This window comes from Lissotriton helveticus, chromosome 11 (genome assembly GCF_964261635.1).
Source record: "Lissotriton helveticus chromosome 11, aLisHel1.1, whole genome shotgun sequence".
Classification (NCBI taxonomy): Eukaryota; Metazoa; Chordata; class Amphibia; order Caudata; family Salamandridae; genus Lissotriton; species Lissotriton helveticus.
This window is the reverse complement of record NC_136072.1, coordinates 1151286528-1151313119: the sequence shown is the minus strand read 5'-3', so window position 1 is coordinate 1151313119 and position 26592 is coordinate 1151286528. Positions and strand designations below refer to the sequence as shown.

At 49.0% G+C, this 26592-nt stretch overlaps 1 protein-coding gene across 4 annotated transcripts in view; it reads right to left on the bottom strand.

The window, feature by feature from the left end:
- Positions 1 to 2900: 2900 nt before the first annotated feature.
- GNB1L (G protein subunit beta 1 like) overlaps positions 2901 to 26592 on the bottom strand; it is a 501997-nt gene continuing 478305 nt past the window's right edge. For 2 of the 4 annotated variants that reach the window (XM_078667934.1, XM_078667936.1), the window contains one exon: positions 2901 to 5671. In XM_078667934.1, coding sequence (XP_078524060.1) covers positions 5405 to 5671 — 267 coding nt within the window. In that variant the 3' untranslated portion in view covers positions 2901 to 5404. The remainder of the gene's footprint in view (positions 5672 to 26592) is intronic. The other 2 variants (XM_078667935.1, XM_078667937.1) reach the window with 1 other exon arrangement.

The window sequence follows — 26592 nt, the reverse complement described above, 5'->3', positions numbered from 1 at the left end:
CCAGATCAGGCTTCAGGTCGTCTTGGACTCCTGGAATGTCCTCTGGTTGTGGAATCACAACCAGGGGACATTCGCCCTAACACAGCATGCCATGCACCAGGACACTCCGGCAGGGCAGGAGGCACATTGGATCCTATGAGCTGCTTTGTGAATATCTCACCAGCATAAACCGAAGCACCCTGCAGTAAATTATTTCCAAAAGGCCGGAGAAGGGGAGCATTATCCCTGCCAGCCTTGGACAAAGATGCTTTATATTAGAGACTTTCATTTATTTGCACCAATGTTGTTGTTAGGCTAGTGTGCTCCCCTTAAGTCATTTTGCTCCATCGTCTAGCACATTCTTCGTTCACCCAGGTGTATAAATGATCTGTTAGATGTTCAACATTTGATTCAATGCCTTTTAGACTCCCGATTTGACTCTTGTTTCAATTATTGTTTTGAGTACTGGTTATTATTCCTGTATATGATTATTGTATGTACTCCCCTTATCTCTCTCTCTGCTCCATCGCATAGCCCATTCCTACTCGTGCACTAAGGTTATATTGAGCTGTTATGTTTGTTCTATTTGATTCAATGCCCATTAGATTCCCAATGTTAGACTAATGTTCTGATTTATTACCTTTGCCTCAAATTGTAAAGCGCTCTGATATCCTTCGGGATCAAGTTCGCGCTATATAAAACTTTATAAATAAATAAAACAGATATGAAGGCGCTACAGGGTGAACGAGCCAGCGAAGGATGGTGAAGACACAAACTGTGGAGGGAACTTCCCTCCGCAACAATGCTCGTATATGGATTCTTGTGAAAAGCAGCGTTTGAGGAGTGGGAAAGGAATCCCCTCAAAATGCAGGGGTTACATGTCCGGTGCTTTGTCCATTCGAAATATACGTGAAAGAAAAATCAAAAGATCACTGGCAGATGCACTTTTATGTGTCATTCCACGAAAGATGTATACCTCTCATATATGTGTGTGGGTGCATAGCTTCACAGACTAATAACCTTGGAAACCTCGGACTGTTGCAGAATTCCCAAAGCACTCCAGGGATTAATTAAGGATTACCAAACATTAAACATTCACTCCTGATTTTGTTGCAAACCATCAAGACACATGTCTGACTCTTCTCTGAGGTGTCAGTAAATCTGGCCCTGTAAGATGCAGACTACAAACCAGACACATCCCAAAATGGTTTTTTTGTATTCCTCACAGGATGCCTGCCTGACCCAGGTTTCCCAAAATTTTGGTGAACAGCAAAAGGTAAGAGAGTTCAAGTGAAGGTGGTGATCTCTGCTTGCACTTTCCTACTTTTTATATAAATTGAACCCTAAGTTGGCACCCTAGACAGGGTAAAGGAAGCAGATCAATCAATCAGGGATTTGTGAAGTGCACTACTCACCCGTGAGCGTCTCATGGGTATGAGAAGCAGACAGAACTATCTAAGAACCACCAGGTGATGCCCCAACATTCTCTGCATGTGTCACTAGTCAAGGGTAGAGGTAGTCCCCACCCACCATTACTAAAGAAAAACACTCCTGTCCCTCGCACATAGTTAATGTCATCTGAATGAACTCTGAGCATGCACACAAAAGGTTTTCTACTTAGAGGGCTCAAATATACTTTGGACACACCAGAAAGCAGTTACTTGATATGCAAACACCACATACGGACAAAATGTATTAGATTAATCAACCAAGTGATTAATCATCAAAGTTACCAAAAGGAAATTGAATACAAATGTTCACTAGTATAGACTGGACAACAGTGTCTGCGTGAACTACAGCGTAACACGTGAACCCTGACCTTATGGATGGCTACAGGGATCACAAAGAGATCGCAGAAAGAGTAAAACTGCTGAGAAAGGATTGTGGGATCCGCTATCCAATGATGTCAATGCTGGTGGCGAGGGCTACACGAGTGACGCGAGTGGTAAAAGGCATCTATCATAGGTCCTAACACAGGGCAGTGTTTGCACACCCAGCGTAGTGTTCAGACGTAAAGTTCACTAGCACCCCTGATGAAGTGATCCCATGGCGGACACCCAGGACCCCCAGATATCTGGCAAGCTTCACTGATTGTTATCCATGAAAGAATGTTTTTACTTGACTCTGCTCAGCTCCTATCTCAACTGGCACTTCATCGCTCTCCCCGCTGCCTCCCAAATATTTCTCTCTGTTTAGTCATTTCTGGTTTCACAGCCATCTTAAATTACATATTTTTCCATTTGCACAGGGCGTAAGTTTAATGTGGGTGCCTTGCAAGACTCTGGATGGGTAGAGACGACGCAACAAGGATGGATGTCAGGGCTGGTCTACCGTCACATTCCCGCCTCCGGCTTCCAGCGGATGTGACTGCATGAGCAAGCCATGTCTTTTACTGGAGGCCAAACAAGCCAAGAATAGGACAGGGAAAGAGAGGTCCCTTTCCAGCAACTGTCAGACCTCAACGTTTAATCCCATAACAGCATCTTGAATATTCCATGACGTCATTCGCAGGGCACCGAAAACTTTATGAATATAACTCTGGCTGCCTGACACAATCGCGCGTACCAGTGCTCAGTGCCACTGCTATACCTGACTTACAATGCCAACCAAACACAGCACACCTCACATCACCACCCTGTAAATTTTCACCAAATAATGCTCAGACCTGGCACTGAATGACCTGCATCAAGTGACAAAATTCAATGAAAAATGGATTCCAATTGCTGGTCATTCAGGAAACCCTGACTATGCAAAAGAGAATTACTGAAATTCACCAGAAAGTATTGTTAAGAGAGGAGACAGCCTTACCACTTCGCTAGTCACACGTGACCGTTCAACGGTTATGGCTCTTCGGAGCCGGTCAAGAGAATTATTTGAAAAAGTTGACACATATTCATGCACAATAAGTTTATACCACCGAATATCTTTTAAATTGGTTTTATTTAAACATGAATTAAATCTGTTGTCATTCTTCAAAGGAACTATGACACATGGTGTCAGAAGGTTTCCAGAATTAAATTATTGTGATGTTTCTAGAACTTATTTGAGAATATATTTCTGCTTCAGGGTTTTAAAATCTGGAAATATATTATCTTAATTTTACTTAACACTCCTCTATCAAGTCTGATTGGTGAGCTTGTGCGCATTATTCTTACTGCTGACTAGCCTGAAAAGTTAGACTAACAAGTTCTCAGGGCCATTAAAATTTTCTGATCCCCAGATGATTCAATGACATTTGTGGTTTTAGTGAGGGAAGCAAAGTGGCCATTGTAAACACATTCCTGGTGGAAGGGAATGCGCCAGGCATCCTCATTCACGAGGGTGAGTATTGCCTCGCTCCTGATGAGAACCCACTACGGTTAGAAATTATAGTCTGACCGTCAATCTCCAAGTCATTGCAAATATTTTAGAAATAGCTGCCCAGTGACTGGACAACAATAATGGCCCACCAGCACTTAGGTGTCAATAGTGATGGAATGAAATGAAGAGAGAACTTGTATAGCGCTCTAATACCCAGAGGTGTCTAGGCACTGACCTAAAAAGAGAAAGCCTACCAGGTGGCATAGGAGATGGGCCCAAATCTTGAGTCTATTGATCAAGGAGCCATGTTTTTAATGCCTTTCTGAAGACCAGCAAGTCAGTCTTCACTTTAAGACTGAGGGATGTGGAGTTCCACAACCTGGCAGTGCAGGTCACAGACCTCCATCAACCCCAGGTTGATCCCTTGAATTAGGGAATCATTAGATCAGAGGCAGACGCTGACCGGAGAGGCCTAATTGGGGTGTAATGCAGGAACTGCCGTTTAACATATTCAGGACGGAGATTATGAAAGGACCCGAAGACAACACAAAGTGCTTTCAAGGAATGTGCTTCTTGATAGGAATGGGGTACAAAAGGGGGTGGTGATGGACGGAGCATCTGAACCAATCAAACACTCACACCCAGTCAAAAGATCTGGGTTTGACCCATCACCGTTCTTTAGCCCACTCTGCCACCCCAGTTCAGACATGGCTATATGCAAATCAGTCTGACCCTGTGCCTCATGGGAACAGTCCAGGCCTCTTGATAGGAATGGAGCTGTGCCAAGAGGTGTTTTAGGTAGGCCTAAAAGAAGCCAGACACCCAGACTTCTTGGCCTTCTGTGAAAATGGATGTCTTCAGAGCTGTGAATAAGTTATCTTCTCTGTACTGAATCAGTACTGTTGTTACTATTACATAAGATTATTTATAGCATCTTCTTAAACAAACTGAGTTGGTCCAGAAAAGAGTAGAGTGAGCCGTAAGGTAGTTTAGGCCCATGATAAGATGAAAGATATTTCTTCACAGAGGACTCTTCCTCCCTTATGGACTTCATATGGAATCATTCATTTTTAACCCGGTCTAATCCACATTAAATTCCTATGCAAACAATAAGGTAATTGTGGTGTTATGTGCATGCTTACACGGACCATGCCAAAAATTAAAAAAGATCCCACCTTGATTTCTCAATGGTTTAATAGCAGAAAGCACATCTCGACTGTAAGGGAACGAGGAACAGCCCTTGTCATATTAAAGTCCAGCTTACGCCTCCCGTTGCTGGTTTCTTTGAAGCCTTGAATGCACAGACCTTGCCGAATTATTTGAAGCTCATCTTGCTGCACAAAAAAATGAGTGTACCCAAAAATGTTGTCACCCTACTGGAGGGGTTTCAGTCGGAATAGGAGAGGGCCTCGTGTGTGTTGTACCGCACCACACCTCACTCACACTTCAAATCTGATCATGTCTTGTCACCTCAAACTTCTCAGGCAATCCCTCATATCAGTCATGAGGACATCATGGTCGGACCTGGTCAGTTACCATCCCCCAGAGGGACGGGGTCACTGCATCTGAGACAGGAAGAGGTATCCAGATGTGTCAACATGTGAATGATACACACAAACTCTTTCTGTGGTAGAACGAGCACACACAACTTTGAGCAAAAACACTTTTTCACCAGATAAAATAATTTGTAGATGCTTTGCTCGCATTGAGGGGAATGTGAAAATTAGGGCAGGTTGTGTTCCATGGAATCTGCCTTTATTGTTGGACTGTCCTACCTTGTATTTTCTGTTTCTAATAATGGACCTAAAAGCTCCAGATGCATCTTATAGTTATCAAGGCGGCTAGACGTGACTCTGGCCAGCTCAACGTCAGGATGAAGCCACTAAGACAAGCTCTAGACCTGTATCCCAGCCACTGTGCTCTTCATCCTCTAAGTCTCTCCAAGGCGGGATATAAAACCTGTGTTTTAGTCCAACCTAAGTAGAATGGCTTCCTATGTCCACTGCATAAATGACTCTTCTACTGTTGCACAAGTGGCTTTTGTGTGGCACGTGTTCCCCCTATTTTACTGGGTGCAGCTCTTTGACCCGCACCACAATTGCGTGGTCTCTCAGTTGTCCAAGTCTCACGCTTCGTTGTACAGAGACCACAAGCTGATACGCTGGTCTTTGGATCCCGCAGCCATCAGTCTGTCGCTTGGCGTGTCATGATCTGAGAACGTCACACAGTGCACGGTGGCGGTGTGGTAGTCCAATACGGCCAACGGCTTGAGACTCTTCCAGCCGAAGATCCGGAGTCGGTGATCCCAGCCGGCCGTTGCTAGGATTTTACCATCTTGTCGGAGGGCGACATCGGCTACTCCAGGATTGGTGAGTGTGAGAGTTTTGTAGACCTTGAAAGAAAAAAAAAGAAAAATATTTTTAATAAAGATTTTTGTGTTCTTTCCTCCCCAGTGTGTGTGTGTGTTTGTATGCGCGCACACACACAAATGCAACATTTTCCAAAACCATAGAGAAGTATGGAGGTGCTAATTAGCAATGAAATGTTGGTTAGCGGATACACAATTGTGTGAGCACCAGCACCATCAGTTACAAATGTGAGTGAACTCAATAGTGAGGTAGCCAGGATGCTTTCCTGTTACCCTCCTTTTAATTATTTTTGTCAGTCTCCCTCAGTCTTGCGAAAAGAGGGGGATGGACAGGTAATGACACCCTACACTTAGGCATGGTGTGGGATAAACCAAATGCCTTCCCACACTTGGCCTAAGGTGGCAGTGGCTCTGATAATCCCCAGTGGACTTGGCTTGGAAGGAGGTAACCCTCTACCCCCTGCACTAGTGCACTATAGGTGAGCCTGCGTAGTATGGACACCCACTCTCAGGCAGTGCGTGGGGGTACAAACTCTGTCTCTTCTGCACCTCGGCAAGGTGGCAAGCAATAAACCACTCTAAACCCTTAGGCACGGCCGGGAGGGTGACATGTCATTGATGGGGCAGATAGCTGCAAGGGTGCAAAGACAATATTCACCTACTGCCCTTGGGCAAGGAGAGAGGGAGACCCATTGCTCATTTTCCAGCCCTCAGGCCAGGCTTTGGAGGGGTAAAAACAAAAACAGAGAATTCCTGCCATGTTATGTTATGCTTATTTATTAAGCGCACAGATGCTCCAGCGAAGGAGCGTCCTGGCGCCCGACAAGGTAGCAGCACAACACAACTAACGACACAGAGTGGGAAAGCAGAGTACTAAGGGAACAAAAAGGTTTTAACAGCTCGGCGAAAGGAGAGCAGGTCCCTAAGAGCGCGAATCGCCGGGGGAAGGGCATTCCATAGCACTGCAGCGCGGACTTGAAAAGAGCGGCCGCCAGCCCTGCTACGCTTAAAGCGGGGGATGACCGCGAGTTCTAGGTCTGAAGATCTTAAAGACCGGACCGGGACATATCGGGACAATAGCTTGGAGAGGATCATAGCCGGGGATCCCTTGAGGATTTTGTAGGCAACACAGAGGGCCTTGAACCGGATCCTTTGTGCAATCGGAAGCCAATGCAACGAACGCAGGGTGTTGGTAGTGGAGCAAAATCTGGGTAATCCCACCACAGCTCTCGCTGCGGCATTCTGAATGCGCTGGAGGCGGATAATTTCCGCTTGATTCAGGCCCACTAGAAGGGAACTGGCGTAATCCAGCCTAGAGATCACTGTAGCTTGGATCACAAGTTGCCTAGTGGTGGCATCAAAAAATTTAATCACGGGAATGGTAACCATTAGCCAGGGTTTAGCAATGTGTATTTGTTAGTTCCCAACACCCTACCCCGGTCCAGGCAAGGTCAGGCAGGCGTGGAGATCAACGTCTATTGTGCTGTATGACAAGCCTGGGAGTGACCTGCATAAGTGATCAGAACCAACACATCTGGAGCCCATTCAAATTGATACCACCAAAAGATAACTTCTTAAAATATTGGTGTGTGAATTCTGGTTTGCATAGCCGTTGCAAGTCATAGCCGTCAGAGCTAGCCATAACTTGCACATTTCAGTGGTTTTTTGGTTCTAAATCATAACCATAATTGTACATTAACCGTGCTTTTCAAAAGCAAATTCCTTGGTTTATTTTTAACATATGTTAAGGTGTTATAACTAAAGCTAAACACATTTTCACTTCTATGTTGGCTTTTTAAATTTAATTTATATAAATAGATATTCGTTGACAAAAATACAGTTAAAATAATTTAATGATCCAATGCAAAAATTGTACAACTCCTAAAATCGAACAAAAATGTTAACCTTACCCAATAACTCATGCCCAAGCCAAGCACTACCCATAGCATCATGAAGGGTAGCTCTAATATCATCAATTACATTACTAAGGAAATCACTTATGACATCACCAATGACATCCTTAATGGCCTCACGGTTGTGGACACGTCTGGTAGTACAAAAGGTTTCCATGATCACATCAAAACATACTAATCGATCAAGCAGTTTGTGAAAAGTTCACTTTCAGAGGTTTTATCCTGTGCACCCGCCCAGGCATAGTAACGTGTATAAAAGACAATCACGGCACGCATGCAATAAATATGTACATGGATGGTGTCCACACCCAGTCTTCTAGCAGTATGATGAGTTTACACAATTTATTTATTTATTTATTTATGGGTTTATACCGCGCTTGAATCGACTCCCGAAGGAGTATCTCTGTGCACACCACATGTGATAGACAAGAGTGGAAGAGCTGAACATTTATAGAGGTACTAAGCCTGGAACAAAAAGGTTTTTAGCCGTTTCCTAAAGGACAGATGGTCGGGACATTGCCTAATACAGTCAGGAAGTTTATTCCAAAGGCTAGGGCCAAGAAGGGATAGAGCTTTACCACCCTGTCTTGCCTTTTTAACCATTGGAACTTGAAGCAAAGACTGATTACTAGAACGATTGTAAGGAATGAACTTTTTCGCCAAGTACGAGGGACCTAAACCATGTATACCCCTATGGACCACACAGCAGGTCTTGAATTTAACCCGCTGGTGTTTCGGCAGCCAGTGTAGTTTTTCCAGCAAGGGGCGTGACGGAGATCTAGGTAGGGCATTCAGGACCAACCTAGCAGCAGTATTTTGTACCACCTGAAGCTTGCTAAGGACACCATCGTTTGCCGATAGCAACAGCCCGTTACAGTAATCTAGGCGACTGAGCACCAAGGCCTGCACAAGCGTTTTCCTAGTTGTGTCTGGAAGTAAGGAGAACACTTTACGAAGTAATCCAATCGTGTAAAAGCAGGACCCAACCGTCTGGTGAACGTGGTCCTTTAAAGATAGATCTCGATCCAGCCGTACGCCCAAGTTCTTTACCACCTGTTTAGGGCTAGGGACAGGACCCAGATCTGGGGGCCACCAGTCTGGAGTCCACAACATTAATGCTTCCCCAAAAAGCATAACCTCCGTTTTTCCAATATTACATCGTAGGAAATTCAGAGCCATCCACCGAGAGACCGCCTTCATGCCTTCTGAAAAGGACTGTTTGACCATGGGACTTGGGGCCAGATGTGGGTAATTCCTATTTACCGACTCTTAAATACCGAATCATACCGATTCGGTATTTAAGAGTAGGTAAATAGGAAGGAGGCATATGTAGGTAAATCTTATTTTCCAATTACCGATTCGGTAAGATTCGGTATTTACCAATTCTGTAAATACCGAATCGGTATTTCACATTGATTCCTATGGGCCTTGAAGCCCATAGGAATCAATGGGAAATACAGAATCGGTATTTACAGAATCGGTAAATACCGAATCCTGCAAGGGTGCAGGGGGTGTCACTTTGACACCCTCTAGCACACCAAGTACAGGCTTGTGTGACATGTGGCACACAGACGCCCTATGGGCATGTCTGTGTGTCACATGGCACAGGTGTGCATGCACAGATGTGCATGCACACCTGAATTCGGTATTTTACCACACAATAGGATTGTGTGGTAAAATACCGACTCTTAAGGGCCTGTGGCACTCTTAGGAGTGTCAGCTACATATGGATTTACAGAATCGGTAAAATACCGAAGTGGTTAATTTACCGAATCGGTAAATATACCGATTCTGTAAATAACGACCCACCTACATCTCAAAAGCCAAATACCGGTCGGTAACGGCCGAAATCGGCCGTTACCGACCGGTATTTGGCTACCTACAGCTGGCCCTTAGTGACTTAAAACGGAAAAGGAGCTGAGTGTCATCAGCATATGACACCGGGATAAATCCATAAGATCTCATAATACTGGCCAGGAGGGCCACGTATATGTTAAAAAGAGTAGGACTTAAACATGAACCTTATGGCACCCCCTTTGTGAGCTCTACAGAGGCAGATCAAAATGAGCCCATGTTAACACACTGTGTGCAGCCAGTTAAAAAGCTCCTCATCCAGGCCAATGCCGAACCCTCAAGCCCCACCTCTACCAGACGCCTGTGCAAGATGTCATGGAATATAGTATCGAACGCCGCCGATAAATCCAATAGTACCAGAATCACTGAATGCCCCATATCCTGGGACATTCGGATGTCATCTACCACTGAAAGGAGCGCTGATTCGGTACTATGGCGAGGCCTGAAGCCGGACTGAGAATAATCCAGACTTCCTGTCCGCTCGATAAAACTTGATAGATGGATATTAACATGCTTTTCTGTTAATTTGCTCAGGTACGGGAGGAGGGATATGGGCCTGAGGTTAGACAGCTCCGTCCATGGGATGGAAGAGCTCTTCCTAATGGGTCTCACCATCACCGTCTTCCACTCCTGTGGGATCCGGCCCTTTGGAAAGAGAAAGGTTGACAAGAGACTGGATCATAGGACCGAGCGTCTTGCCAACCGATGACAGAATTCTTACCGGGATAAGATCTAATGGTGAGCCACTCTTAATTTGACCCATGAGGTCCTCTACCTCGTCCATAGAGGCTGCAGGAAACTCGGTGAGCATGATAGACTTAATACCCCTACTTTCCTGAGATGGTACCAGAGGCTGCCCCATGGAAAGACTAGAGGCAATGATTTTATCGTAAATCCTGTCAATTTTGTTGGTAAAGTAGAAAGAGACTTCATCGCATAATTGTTGCGATGATATATCAGGGCTCTCACAAGCCATAGTAGGGGCTGGCTAGGGGGTTTAACACAATCAGGCGTAACAAATTCTAAGACCGCATGATCAGTCCAATTTACCTGTTTGGGGAGGTAACATAAGATTTTAGGAGAGTTAAAAAAGATAAGATCCAATGTATGTCCTGCCCGGTGGGTGGGGCCCGTATTGTATTGTGTAAGCCCAAGTAAGGACAGGTCGGCTAGCAGAGACTGTGCCTCCGCATCATCCGGTAATTCACTGAGTACATTAAAATCTCTTAGGAGTAAAAAGTAATTACCGGAATTGATGTGCGGGGCTAATGCTTCAACTAGCAAGATGGAAAAAGTTGCGCAAGGGCCTGGGGGGCGATAAACCAATGCCCCTTTCCAACCAACCTTAGACGAAGTATTGATTCTAAAAATCATAAGTTCCATATTCGCAGTACAACAGTGGTCCAATATAGAAATGGCTATGTCACATTTATGGACTATGGCGATGCCATCGCCAGTTTGTTGGGGTCTATCCCTCCTCAGAATTTTATATCCTTCCGGGATGCCAAGGGTGATTGCAGGGACTGAATGGGGCTTCAGCCACATCTCCGTCACAAAACACAGTTCAGGTTGTGAGGTTGAGATCAGGTCCCAAACCTCCACATAATGTTTGGACAGGGATCTGACGTTACAGAGCAAGTTTTTCCACCCTGTTCGTAAGTTAGGAACAGTCAGAGAAGGCAATCCAGATTGATAATCATCATGGGGAGGCTGAAACTGACAAAACCGGCAGGAGAATGGCCCCTCTGGGTACGGCCAGTCCTCCATAGCACAGTTTTGCGAGGGTGCTGGCCGAAAAGCTAATAGGTCCTGGGACGAATATCTGATGGACATAGATATATTATTATCGCCATCTCGCGGGACAGAGGTCATGGCCCCTAGCCCCGTCCGGTCGCGGACGGGCGCAGACGGCCTTCTCTTTGGCTTGTCTTAGGCGCGTCTGAGGCGCTTCCCTGCGCGCTCGAAGCGACGAGAGGGCTAAGTAGCCCTTCCCTTGCAACAACTAGAGCGCTATCCGCTCCAGTTGTAGACCGGAAGTACCTGGCTCTCCCTGTCCCTCCCTCCGCTCAACGGTACTAGCTACCGAGTCGGACCGGGGCGGGCAGGATCAAAACACCGAGCCCAGGCTTCCTACTTGGTAAGTGTCAGCCCCCCTTTTAATTTTAAAATCCCCCGTATGGCACAGAATACTGTTAAGAACAGAGATGATAATGTACTAAACACATAAAGTTAAAAAGTTGAATTTAGCAATTTTAAAATTCGATATCAATAAAGCATAAAATAGTTCAACTCTGGGTTGTCTCACTGTTTGCGTGAAGCGGATCGGGGAGACACTGCCACTGTCCTCCCTACCACCTACAATGGGCTGCAGGAAGATCTTACACTGAAAGAAGACTCTGAATCCCAAATAGCCGTAAGCTGAAGCCACAGCTAGTACCCCATCCTTTCTTTGGCACCTCCTATGTAATGACTTTTGTAGCTCTCCATGGAGCCCATAGTTAATGTGTAGTTTTGGGAGAAGTATACGTAGCTTAGCTCTATGAAGATAAGCCACCATAGCTTAACAGCTGCAAGATGAAGACCGATGTACCTGACTAGCCGCTATAGACTACTTTTAACCTGCTGTATGTGATTTCACAGTATAAATAAATCAATCAGGATTTATAAAGCGAGGCAAATCACCCGATAGGATATCCATTAGTTAGAAGCCATTTCATCTAAACTGTTTAATTGAAATTTTAAGAATGAATGGCGTTTATCTTTTTGTAGAAACAAATTCATAGAAAGTATTTTTGGTCGAAACTGGCTTTTGAATGCTTTTTTTGGGTGTAAATGCGATGTTTGCAGATCTTACTTTTAGAAACAGATTTGTCAGAGATATTTATTTCAGTGCTTTAGTTGAGAGAAGGTTATTTCATATGTATATCCTCTATGTTGTCACACAATTAATTTGAATACTTTTACTTTCCTGACCCATCACCACCCTAAATTAATTCCCTTCATCACACCAACACTACACTCATCCCAGAAGCCTAAAAGCTCTTTCTACCCCAAAAATCCCCCATCCCTGAACCATATAATCACTCACTACCCCTGACTCATCCTATTCCTGAATCCTAAAAACCTCTATATATCCTGACACTCCCCCATTACTGAACGTTAAAAAAAACTAAACACCACCCATACTTGACCCATAAGAAGTCGTCCTCCTCAACCCAGAACTCTTAACATTCCTGCGGAATCCTTAAAAACCCTCACCACCCTAAACTCCATCAAATCCTGAACCCTAAAAACTCTTCACCACCCAGCCACTACCCATAACCTTATAAACCCTCACCATTCATAAACTCCACCCATCCATGAACCTTAAAACCCCTCAACACCTTTACACTCTACCCATCCCTGAAACCTAAAAACATCTCAGACACATAAAGACCACTCATCTGTGAATCCTAAAAATCCCGCACCACCCCTACACTCCACCCATCTCTGAATTCTAAAAACCCCTGTGCCTGAACTCGAATTATTCCAGACCACTAAAAACCCTATATCCCCCTAAACATTACCCATCCCTGAACCCAAAAACCCCAAAGTAGTTCTAAACTCCACCCAAGTTTAATATAATTCAAGATTTTTCTTTAACCCCTTCCATGCTGCCGTCGGCCATTGGCCGACGGCAACGCTACCTCGCTGGTGCATCCGTCGGCCAATGTCCGACACGGCCCCGCCCGTTTTGCAGAAGTGCCACACTTCCGCAAAATCGGCGGCGCAGCCGAGGTGTTAAATTACCTTTCCTTTAAAATTTTCCTTTAAAATTTTTGATTTTTTTTTACTTCTTTAAAATTGTTTTTCTATCATTTGGTTTCTTCCAATGTGGTTTCTCAGTTTTCTTTTTCCATTAATTCACACCCATCACTTTTGGTCACCAACATTAACTATGGAGAAAATACTTGATCTGAGCACCCAACTGGTATGTGACACACAAAAATATCAAACGCACACAGATCTTTCTGCATCTTGTGTACACACAGTCGACTTGTGCCTAGAGCATATGGAGCCAGGAGTACATCCTGCAAACTCGCCCGACTTCGCAGTCTTTCTCCTCTATATGGACTGTCCACAGCTTGGGGTTAGGTGGACCACTCCTCTGGCACAACATTGTGTGGTAAAGGGGTGCAATCACGTTTTACTCACGTAGTTCATTTTTAAAATATGCTCCATCATCTCAACACTTTTCTACAGTACAATGTAGAAAGGCCTTTCTTAGAGATGTACAGTTAAGGGTTAAACCATTTCTTATCCTGCATTATGCATTCAAGCCGGTTTCACTTGTGGTGTGTGGTCATGGGTCTCACTACCAGGCGTCGGTGCACCTTGACATGGGTGGTCACGGGTCTTCTCACTACCAGGAGCCCGTGCCCCTTGTGGGTGGTCACAAGTCTTCTCAGTACTAGGAGACCGTGTCCCTTGTGTGTGGCCACGGGTCTCTCCCTACCAGGAGTCAGTGCGCCTTGTCATGGCGTGTTCCACCATCTGCTTGGCTACGCAGAGTCTCGTAGTACTTATGTCAACGCTGATAAGTCGCGACCCAGGTTTTAGCAGTCGGGCAATCCTCACCGCCGAATAACCACAGTAGGTGCCCAGCTCAAGGCACATTGAGGGGTTTGTCTCCACCACGATCTTATCCAGAATGGACCCTGGAAAACAACAGTAATTTTGTTAGATTTCTGAGCAGTTAGGAAGTGCAAAAGGGATCTTATTCAGTGGCGTCACTAGGGGGGTGCGGGGGGTGCGGACCGCACCGGATGACACCATCTCATGGGGTGACACCGTTACGCTGTAGCCTCACCTCACCTCTGCTCTGCTTTATAATGAACCCTGGGCCTAATAAAACGTTGACACTTTTATGGTCAGTAATTCTGATTCTCTCTGTACGTGATGTGCGTCCGTCGTGAGTGAGTCCACACGGACTGCCTGTGTGTGGATGTAAAAATGTGTTGCCAAGTATCACGTTCCCACATTGGCTGCAATACCAGCATTTTTTAATGCAGGTATAAATACGTGGTGCCACAGAAACTTTTATCTTCAGAATTTCTCTGATATTCTTATACCGTGTGTGCACGAATAAGGGTTTGTGTGTGAAAACAGTTTTGAAATAGGCTTCTTGGCCCAAGACTTCCCATTTGCGTGAAATTATTTTTTTCTAATTTGTCAGCCTGGTGAGAGAACTTCTACACGATAACGTCACTCTTTTGCTTCTGGATCGTTATGTCGATGATACAAAATATTTGCGGCCGGGCTTTCTGAGTTGTGCAGTCCTTGGCAGAATCCAGTTTTTCCAGAGGATATCCTCGTTTGATATAGCTCTTTGCATTTTGGTCACTGAAAAATACGCAACTGAAAACATTGATTGATTCCATGGACCTGTTAATAATGAATATCTGTTCATGGGACATAGTAAAGTGTATCGGAGCTTTTATTTTATAGCTATAAAGAACAACCAGGAGGAGGCACTAATATAACAATATCTGATGTTGAGTTCTTTGGGACAAAAATTCACAGAGAGCATGGAAACCCCTCCCATACACGGGCTCAGGCATGTGACCCCTCTTCTTCGCTATGAAGGCCAGCACTGAATCAAAACCACACATGCACGTACACACAATCAAACCCAAGTAACATTCCACCTACAGCAAGCCAGGACTTTTGACTTTGTCAATGGCTGGTAGTTGCATAAGATTAAAAAAAAGCAGCAACTATGGCTCAGTTGCATATAATATTGAAAATGCTTCAGTTTTGAAATGATGAGACTGGAAGTACTATAGCGAGCCTCTTTGAAGTTACAACAGAGGCAGTGAAGGGTGGTACTGCTGTTGAGTTAAGATTTTTTTTTTTAAACCAGGGCTGAGGGCAAAAATGGAGAGCCCGATAGAGACCTGTTACAGCATGTGATTTTTAGAACTGCCGGTGATGAGCACTTGCAGAACCCGACCCACTTAAAGCCCTGCAGACAACCTCTGGGCAAAGCTAGTTAACTGTTAACATTCTTTTACTGATCCTTGTAACTGACAAACGTCATAGGAACTCACTGGCCGCCACCAGAATCATGTTTGCAATCTTCACCCCTCTCTTTTCTGTCTCTTATAAGAGCTGCTCGACTTTAAGCCACGAACTTTAGGGCCATGGGCATTGACAAATCCAATCAGATTGTACAATATTATCAAAACATGATATAACGAATCTTCAAACATGTACTGTTTTGTTGTCGCAAAGATTTAATTGTGAATATATTCAAAACATGTATTTACTAATCTGATTCACAGAGTCTTTGTTGAATTCATGTTTAAGTGAATAATTATTGTGTTGAAACCTTAGGGGCTAGTTGCTGTGCGCATCGATAGATCATGGAGTTTTCTTCGTACCCATTTGAGTGACAATCTTTAGGAATCTGCCTGCACCCTCTCACCACTGTGCAGGCAGGGGGTGAGAGGGTGCAGGCAGAGGGTGAGATGGTGCAGGCAGAGGGTGAGATGGTGCTGACAGGGGGTGAGATGGTGCAGGCAGGGGGTGAGATGGTGCAGGCAGAGGGTGAGATGGTGCAGACAGGGGGTGAGATGGTGCAGGTAGGGGGTGAGATGGTGCATGCATGGGGTGAGATGGTGCAGGCGGAGGGGAGATGGTGCGGACAGAGGGGGAGATGGTGCAGGCGGAGGGGAAATGGTGCAGGCGGAGGGCAAATGGTGCAGGCAGAGGGAGAGATGGTGCAGGTGGAGGGAGAGATGGTGCAGGCGGAGGGGAAATGGTGCAGGCGGAGGGGAAATAGTGCAGGCGGAGGGAGAGATGGTGCAGGCGGAGGGAGAGATGGTGCAGGCGGAGGGAGAGATGGTGCAGGCGGAGATAGAGATGGTGCAGGCGGAGGGGAAATGGTGCAGGCGGAGGGGATATGGTGCAGGCGGAGGGGATATGGTGCAGGCGAAGGGGAAATGGTGCAGGCGAAGGGGAAATGGTGCAGGCGAAGGGGAAATGGTGCAGGCAGAGGGAGAAATGGTGCAGGCAGAGGGAGAGATGGTGCCGGCAGAGGGAGAGATGGTGCCGGCAGAGGGATAGATGGTGCAAGCAGAGTGAGAGATGGTGCAGGCGGTGCAGGCGGTGCAGGCAGAGGGAGAGATAGTGCAGGCGGATGGGGAGATGGCGGAGGGGAGATGATGCAGGCAGAAGGGAGATGGTGCATGCAGAGGGAGAGATGGTGCAGGCAGAGGGAGAGATGGTGCAGGCAGAGGGAAAGATGGTGCAGGCAGAGGGGGAGTTGGCGGAGGGGAGATGGTGCAGGCATAGGGATAGATGATGCAGGCAGAGGGAGAGATGGTGCAGGCGGAGGGGAGATGGTGCAGGCAGAGGGATAGATGGTGCAAGCAGAGTGAGAGATGGTGCAGGCGGTGCAGGCAGAGAGAGAGATGGTGCAGGCGGATGGGGAGATGGCGGAGGGGAGATGGTGCAGGCAGAGAGAGAGGTGGTGCAGGCGGATGGGGAGATGGCGGAGGGGAGATGGTGCAGGCAGAAGGGAGATGGTGCATGCAGAGGGAGAGATGGTGCAGGCAGAGGGAGAGATGGTGCAGGCAGAGGGAGAGATGGTGCAGGCAGAGGGGGAGTTGGCGGAGGTGAGATGGTGCAGGCATAGGGGTAGATGATGCAGGCAGAGGGAGAGATGGTGCAGGCAGAGGGAGAGATGGTGCAGGCGGAGGGAGAGATGGTGCAGGCGGAGGGGGAGATGGCAGAAGGGAGATGGTGCAAGCAGAGGGAGAGATGGTGCAAGCAGAGGGAGAGATGGTGCAAGCAGAGGGAGAGATGGTGCAGGCAGAGGAAGAGATGGTGCAGGTGGAGGGGAGATGGTGCGGACAGAGGGAGAGATGGTGCAGGCAGAGGGGATATGGTGCAGGCAGAGAGTGAGATGGTCCATGCGGTAAGTTGTGAGGGGGTGACACCATGAGTTACCCGCACCGGGTGACACCAACCCTAGTGACGACTGCATGGGTGCTCAGGTGTCTTCACACCACCATGAGTCAGTGCGCCTTGTCATGGGTGCGCCTTGTCATGGGTGCGCCTTGTCATGGGTGCTCAGGTGTCATCACACCACCAGGAATCGGTGCGCTTTGTCATGGGTGGTCACAGTTCTGCTCACTACCAGGAGTTGGTGCACCTTGTCATGGGTGCACAGGTGTCTTCACACCACCAGGAGTCGGTGTGCCTTGTCATGTGTGCACAGGTGTCTTCACACCACCAGGAGTCGGTGTGCCTTGTCATGGGTGGACACAGGTTTGACACTACCAGGAGTCAGTGCGCCTTGTCATGGGTGGTCACAGGTCTGCTCAGTACCAGGAGTCAGTGCGCCTTGTCATGGGTGGACACAGGTTTGCTCACTACCAGGAGTGAGTGTGCCTTGTCATGGGTGGTCACAGTTCTGCTCAGTACCAGGAGTCTGTGCGCCTTGTCATGGGTGCACAGGTGTCTTCACACCACCAGGAGTCAGTGCGCCTTGTCATGGGTGGTCACAGTTCTGCTCAGTACCAGGAGTCTGTGCGCCTTGTCATGGGTGGTCACAGTTCTGCTCAGTACCAGGAGTCTGTGCGCCTTGTCATGGGTGGTCACAGTTCTGCTCACTACCAGGAGTGAGTGCGCCTTGTCATGGGTGGTCACGGGTGTTCTCAGTACCAGGAGTCTGTGCGCCTTGTCATGGGTGCACAGGTGTCTTCACACCACCAGGAGTGAGTGCGCCTTGTCATGGGTGGTCACGGGTGTTCTCAGTACCAGGAGTCAGTGCGCCTTGTCATGGGTGGTCACAGGTCTGCTCAATAGCAGGAGTCAGTGTGCCTTGTCATGGGTGGTCACAGGTCTGCTCACTACCAGGAGTCGGTGGGCCTTGTCATGGGTGCACAGGTGTCTTCACACCACCAGGAGTCAGTGCGCCTCGTCATGGGTGGTCACAGGTCTGCTCAATACCAGGAGTGAGTGCGCCTTGTCATGGGTGGTCACAGTTCTGCTCAGTACCAGGAGTCTGTGCGCCTTGTCATGGGTGGTCACAGTTCTGCTCAGTACCAGGAGTCTGTGCGCCTTGTCATGGGTGGTCACAGGCCTGCTCACTACCAGGAGTGAGTGCGCCTTGTCATGGGTGGTCACGGGTGTTCTCAGTACCAGGAGTCAGTGCGCCTTGTCATGGGTGGACACAGGTTTGCTCACTACCAGGAGTCGGTGGGCCTTGTCATGGGTGCACAGGTGTCTTCACACCACCAGGAGTGAGTGCGCCTTGTCATGGGTGGTCACGGGTGTTCTCAGTACCAGGAGTCAGTGCGCCTTGTCATGGGTGGTCACAGGTCTGCTCAATAGCAGGAGTCAGTGTGCCTTGTCATGGGTGGTCACGGGTGTTCTCACTACCAGGAGTCAGTGCGCCTTGTCATGGGTGGTCACGGGTGTTCTCACTACCAGGAGTCAGTGCGCCTTGTCATGGGTGGTCACAGGTCTGCTCACTACCAGGAGTCAGTGCGCCTTGTCATGGGTGGTCACGGGTCTTCTCACTACTAGGAGCCTGTGTCCCTTGTCCTATGTGGTCATGGGTCTTTTCACTACTAGTAGTAGGTGCCTTCTTGTCATGGGTGGTCACGGGTCTTCTCACTACCAGGAGTTGGTGCCCCTTGTAGGTGTTCATGGGTCTTCTCACTACTAGGAGCCTGTGTCCCTTGTCCTGTGTGGTCATCGGTCTTCTGACTACTAGTAGTAGGTGCCTGCTTGTCATGGGTGGTCATGGTTCTTCTCACTACTAGTAGTAGGTGCCTCCTTGTCATCGGTGGTCACGGATCGTCTCAGTACTAGTAGTAGGTACCTCCTTGTCATAGGTGGTCACGGGTCTGCTCACTACCAGGAGTCGGTGCGCCTTGCCAAGGAAGGGGGGGGTTTATAGGTTTTTTCACTACCAAAAGCCGGTGCCCCTCCTTAACTGTGGTTACAGGTCTTCCCACTACTAGCAGGAGGTGCCCCCTAGTCACGGGTGGTTACAGGTCTTCTCACTACTCATAGTAGGTTCCCCCTAGTCTCAGGTGGTTACAGGCCTTCTCACTACTCGTAGTAGGTGCCCCCTAGTTGCACAAGTTACTTACCTTCGGTAACGATATATCTGTAACAAACATTAGTAGTGATAGATTCCTTACCTTAGGATTACCCCCAGGCATCAGACTGGATCCAGAAAGTTTTCGTCAGCAGTACCCCTGCGTGTTTGTAGGCGTCGTCGTGCAGCTCCGCGTGCGTCGTTGGTGTCGGGATGACATCGCTGGAGCTACTTAGACATGCCCACGCGCGCTGACGTCAGTTCTGTACACAACTTTCCGAGCCAGGAACGCAGTGCCATGCAAGAAACTGACCACTGGTGCCATGAAACTAGGGCCCTGAAAGGGATGACCGTAACCCTAGAAATCAGTTCTCAGAACAGGTAGCATGGGCGGGGTGGTAAGGAATCTATCACTACTAATGTTTCTTACAGATATATTGTTACCAAAGGTAAGTATCTTGAGCATCTTAAAAAAACACGTAGTGATAGATTTCTTACCTTAGAATAGACACCCAGCAATACGAACCCCGGTGGTGGGTCTGCGAACCAAGATCACACCAGAAAGTCCTGGAGAACAGAACGGCCAAAGAAGCCGTCGCTCCGGACTTGGCTGTCCAGACAGTAATGCTTGGTAAATGTGTGCAGCGAGGCCCACGTAGTTGCCTGACAGATGTCATGCAAGGGAACTCCCCATCCCAAAGCAGTAGTGGCTGCTGTCGCCCTGGTAGAATGGGCGCGTAGCCTCACCAGAGGTTCCTTTTTAGCCAAGGAATAACAAGCTTTAATGCACAGAACGACCCATCGAGAGATGGTCCGTTTGTGCACAGACTGACCTTTCTTGGTGCCCACGAAGCCAAGAAAGAGCTGGTCATCCACCCGGAACTGTTGTGTGCGGTTAAGGAACAACGAGAGCGCACGTTTTGGGTCCAGCCAGTGGAGCCTCTTCATCTTAGAGGGATGCGGAGGCGGAAAGAAGGTGGGCAAAGTGATGGTCTGCCCGATGTGAAAGGCAGTGACAACCTTTGGCAGAAAAGATGGACGAGTCCTTAGAACAACTTTGTACGGATGGACAGAGAGAAAAGGAGGCTTAGAAGAAAGAGCCTGTAGCTCCCTCACTCTTCTGGCAGAGGTGATAGCAACCAGGAAAGCAGTCTTTAAAATGAGAAGACTAAGAGGACAGTTGTGAAGTGGCTCAAAGGGATCACAAATCAGATAGGTCAGAACTAGGTTCAAGTTCCACTGAGGCATTATGAAAGGAAAATGAGGGAAAAGATGAGTAATGCCTTTTAAGAATCTATTTACAACTAGCGACTTGAAAAGGAAAGGCTGATCTGGGAGCCGTAAAAAGGCTGAAACGACCGATAGATAGCCCTTGATAGTGCCCAGAGCAGAGCCCTGCTAGGCCAAAGAGAGGAGAAATAGAAGGACCTCTGAAAGAGGGGCAGAAAGGGGATCCACAGCCTTTGCTGTGCACCATGCCACAAATGTATTCCACCTGCAGGTGTATACCGTTTTAGTGGAGGGACGCCTGACTGCCACGATAACATCACAGACTTCGGGAGGCAGGTCGAAAGACGTCAACTGCCGCCGCTCAATCTCCACACAAGGAGGTGGAAGCTGGACAGGTTCGGGTGGAGGACCCTCTCTTGCTGCTGCGACAGAAGATCCTCCTGAAGAGGCAGACGGAGCAAGGGATCGATCGCCATGCTGAGTAGCTCGGGATACCATACCCTTCGAGCCTAGTCCGGAGCCACAAGAATAACTTGGGCCCGGTCGCGCTTGATCTTCTTCAGCACTCTGGGAAGAAGTGGTATAGGCGGAAAGGCATATAGTAGACCGCAACTCCACTCGCAACGAAAAGCGTTGCCTAGTGAGTGCCGCCTTAGAAATTCCAACGCGCAGAACTGATGACATTGCGCGTTTTCTTTGGTGGCGAATAGATCTAACCAAGGCTCTCCCCACTGCTGAAAGAGACCTTGCGCCACGTCCGAGTTCAGACGCCATTTGTGGTCCATCATGCACCAGCGGCTGAGTTTGAACGCCAGGTCGGATGGAGAACCTGGCAGGTGTTGAACCACCAGGGAAATGCCCTGATGTTCCAGCCATGTCCTGAGGCGCAAAGCCTCCTGACATAGGGCCCACGAACCCACCGCCCGGTTTGTTGCAGTACCACATGGCGGTGGTGTTGTCTGTGAACACCTGCACTCCTCTCCCTAGGACAGAGGAAAGGAATGCCTTCAGTGCAAGTCGGATCGCCCAAAGCTCCAGAATATTGATATGGAGCCGGTACTCCGCCGAAGATCAGGGGCCTCTGATCTCCACCTCTCCCATGTGGCCGCCCCATCCCAGAAGGGACGCGCCCATCACAACTGTGTGTTCCGGTTGGGGAACGGAGAGTGATCTGCCATTGACCCAATCGCGATTTGTGAGCCACCACTGCAAGTCTCCTGCAGTGCCCTCCGAGATCTGGACGTGATTGGACAGGTTGCCCTGAAGCTGTGCCCTCTGGAACTTCAGGTCCCACTGCAGAGCCCGCATATGCCAACTGGCATGATCCACTCGCAGGATGCAGGAGGCCATCAGGCCCAAGAGCCGGAGCGTCATCCTGACTGAAACCCGGGATAGAGGCAGAAGATCAGAATCATAGCCTGAATATCCCGGAATTGCTGTAGGCTGGACTATGGCAATGCCTTGCTGCTTGACTCTCCGAAGTTCCTTTTGGATAGACTTCAGAGGATCCAGTCAGCGGCGGCCAAGTAAGTTTTAGGACTGCCCAGAAGGTCCTCTCCATCCGCGGCCTTGGCAGAATTGCACTGGCTCCCTCTGAGACAGAGAGTTCAGTTCAAGTCTCTCTGCCTTCTTTTTAAAGATCTTCACGGGCTGGGCCCTGCGCTCTTGCGGAAAAAATTTGAGTGGTATGTCCCGATGAGAAGGCTTCGCTCCTCATCAGCGCGACTGGTGAAGGTACCGAGGTTTAGGAAAGTCAGGTCAGGTGATAGATCTTTTGGGGTGGCAGCGGCCAAAATGTGGAATGAACTCCAGTGGGAGATTAGACAAATCAAGGCGCTCCTCCCGTTTAGAAGGAGTCTGAAAACGTGGTTGTTCCCTGTTGGACCCGGTCCTTTGGGCAGGTTCACCCCGTGACTTTTTGCTTTTTCCTAGCCTGTTTTTGGAACCTGGATTGGTGATTTTAGGCCTCTGCGCACTTTTTCACTGTGGTACAGTGTAAAGTGCGTGTGCTCTCCGTGTATGGATGGTGAGTGACCTGCCCTCCCATAGGAATGAATGGGGAATATGTATGCCCATGGTAGATTCCTGATGCATGGGGAGTGCAGGGTCGAGTTTGATATGTATGAATTTGTGAGAAGGAATGCTGCAGAATGGTGTATGAGGCATGGCTGTGTTTAGTCTAGAAGGGCTACTTTTAGAAGTTGGCATAATTGTGTAGTGAGTCTGCTGGCACGTGATTGGCTGATGGGCCTGGCCCAGGCATGCCTGGGCCTGCTGGTAGATGGACTGTCTGGAGGAGGGGGGTCTGAGTCAGCCGTAGATGAAAGGCCCCCATCTGCTGTCACGGATGGGAGGGAAGAGCTCTGGGGGTGCCAGGCTGTGCCTGTCAGCCCACCCTGCTGCCTCTCCCTCCGGATGGCCCCCTGTCACCTCTGACCTGAGGCTGACAGGAGAGGGAAACCAGATACACCCAGGGCTTAGGGCTCGCCTACACAAAGACTTCAAACGACTTCAAAGCCTTTTCTGTGGATAAGAAGGGGCTGTTCCCCTTCCAAAAGGTTCTTCTTGTCTTGTTCTTACTTCGGACTGGAATCTACCAGGGGCGGGCGCTGCCCAGCCCCTGGATGCCTGGACTTCTGGGGGACCCCTCTGCCTGTCCTGGAAGGATGGGGGACTTTGCTTTACCCTGGAGGGACTTTGCTGTATCCCCTGGAGGACTTGGCTGGACTTTTCCTCTTTAGCGCCTGTGAGCGCTTCGCTGGGACAATAGCGCTTAGGAGCGCTTTATTTTCGAGTACAGCGCTGGTAGCGCTCTGCTCATTTTCCCTAGCACTTGGAAGCGCTTTATTTCCCATGGCCGGTGCCCACCCGGCATCTGGCCCGTGAAAGGAATCAGCCCCCGGCTGCCTGCCTAAAGAGAAGGGCCGCTGCGCTGCCCGCAGCGACACGGAAGTGGTCGGCCGGCCGGCCAATCTCAGCGCGGCCGGCCGGAAGTCCCGCCCCCCGCAGTCGGCGGGAAGAGGAGGAGAGGAAGGCGCGGAAGATGGCGGCGGCGGCGGCTGCTGCGGGGCTCCCGTGACCGGGAGGGAGCCCCGAGAGAAAAGAAGCAGGTTGTCGTTGCCGGTCTCCCATGCTGTGGAGGGAGACCGGAGTTGTGCCCGAGAGACGAGAGGACGCGGCAGGAAGCAGGAGCCCCGGAGAGAGAGGAGTCCGGCCGCAGCAGTGGAGAGTCCCGAGGAGCGGGAGCTTTCCGTCCCCCAGCCGCCGCACAAGAGAACTGGTGAGTGCAGCTCAAAGGGGAGAGGGGGGCCGTCGGGGCACATTGCCGGTGCCCGCGCCCCCCCCTCTGGTGTGCAGAGCCTGATGAGGCTCAGAGGGCGGATCTCTGTGCTCGAGCCCCCGAGCGGGGCTCCAACAAACCGGCTGCATTTTGCTTGTGAGCCCTGAGAGGCTCAAAGGGGGCACAAATGTTTTACGAGCCCCTAGAGGCTCGAGGGGCAGTCGCAGTATCTCGAGTCCCCCAGAGGGGGGGGACTCCACCCAAGGGCGGCAGTGGGTCGCCCCAACGTTTGGAGAGTCCAGTGGGGCTCTAGGGGGCACCATTGTTTTCAGAGCCTGAGGGCTCCACGGGGCCTAGTGTTTTTAGAGCCTATGTGGCTCCAACGGTTGACCAGTGTTTTCAGAGCCTGTGTGGCTCCGACCCTTTTGCGCAGTGTGGTGGCAGAGCCTGTGTGGCTCCAGCGTGGCGCAGTTTGCGCCTGAGGGCCAGTGAGGGCCCTGGCGCAGTGTTGATGATTCTCCAGCTGTCCAGCAGTTAGTGGGCAGCTGCACCGTTTAGGCGCAATTTCAGGAGAGAGTCCCTGTGTGGGACAGCGAGGGCACCGGGGTGCCGGCCTTCACAGCTGCGCAGCACTTAGTGCCAGCTGCAACGTTTAGGCCCTTGTGAGTGTTCCCAGGGGCCTAGCAAGTAGTGGGCCCCTGCATCGTTTAGGCCCTGACATTGAGACTCAGGGCGTTCTAGCCCCAACAAGGCCAGTTGGCCTAGGGACTGCCACAGGTGGTGGCTTATGTAGGTTTTGCGCAATTGTATGGTTCTTGCACCTCTGAATGTGACTTCTTGCATCATGTCTTATTCCTGCACCTCTGAATGTTTTTAGACATCATGTGACTATTGCGCTACTGTATTATTCTGGTACCTCTGAATGTAATTTTATTGCATCATGTGCTTTATTCTTAACACCGCTGAATGTGTATGTTTATACATTATGTGTTTCTCTTTACTACTCCTCTGAATGTATATTTATGCATCATGGGTAATGTGTTCTTTCTTAGACCCCTAAATGCTGTGTGATACTTAGGTGGTTTTCCTTTACTACTCCTCTGAATGTGTTTCATACATCATGGGTACTGTGTTCTGTCTTAGACCCCTAAATGCTGTGTGATACTTAGGTGGTTGTTCCTTTTAGTACAGGTGGTCCTAGTGAGGTCCTGGTCCCCTGCGTGACAGTCTCCTAAGGGTTTAGGGTTGCGTGGGTGGTGCTTACCTGTCCCCAGTAGTTACTGGATGTGATCTATAACTGTTACTTTGTGTTACAGTGAAGTTTCTCTACTTTTATTCTAATTACTGACAAGTATTTCTATATCTGCAAAGTGTTGATTCAGACAGTGGCCCATGTGGCCCTGTCTTGTAAATAATCCCTTGTGAATATTGCCGTGCCCATTGGCACATTGTACATGTGTGATTTCTATCTGATATGTTTTTGACAATACAAAAGTTATTTTAATATAACCTTGTGTGGAGTCTCTTTTGTGGTGTACCTAGTATGTTGTTGCTGTTGTGCGCTGACGCAAATGCTTTACACATCGCCTCCGAGTTTAGCCTAGACTGCTCGCGCCATGCTACCTAGAGGGTGAGCAGGGGTTATCTTGGCGTGTGACTTCCTTGCCCTAACTGGAATGGTGGTTTCTGCCTGGCTTTGGCATCAGCCTTAGCCTACCAGAAATAGCCGGTTTCCTACATTCCCCAAGATATAGTTGTCTGTCTTGTATCCAACACACTTCTTTCTGTCCTCTGAGATGCCTAGCGCCAGGATGCCTGCAAGGGGATAGTGCACTTTATAAGTTAAATAAATAAAATAAAATAAACCCGAAACTGCGCCGAGTCTAGAACCGCTCCGATGAAAGGAGCTTCCAAGAGGGAATCCGGTGCAACTTCGGCACTTTGATGGAAAACCCCAGCAAATGCAGGAGGTCAGCCGTAGTCTGGAGGTGGGAGACGACTGCCTGGGGCGAGCCCCCCTTCAACAACCAGTCATGGAGATAGGGGAAGACTGGAACCCCTGATCTGCGCAGATGAGCTGTGACCACCGCCATCATTTTCATGAACACCCGAGGGGCGCTGGTAAGACCGAAGGGGAGCATGGTAAACTGAAAATGCTTGTGGCCTACCGTGAACCGCAGGTAACGCTGGTGGGCCGGCAGGATAGGGATGTGGAAATATGCGTCCTGCAAGTCCAATGCTACCATCCAGTCTCCCGGGTCGAGGGCAGACAAGACCTGAGCTAGCGTCAACATCTTGAACTTCTCCTTCCGGAGGAAGCGGTTGGCGTTCCTGAGGTCCAAGATAGGATGCAGGCCCTTGCCCTTCTTGGGGAACAGAAAGTAGTGGGAATAGCAACCATGACCTAATTCTGGCCCAGGAACGCGCTCGATGGCCCCCTTGGCCAAGAGGGCTATGACTTCCTGCTGAAGAAGCACAAGATGGTCCCCCGACATGCGGTGGTACTGAGGTGGCATGGCTGGAGGGGTAGTCTCAAAGGGGAGGGAGTAGCCCCTTCGGACAATTTGCAGCA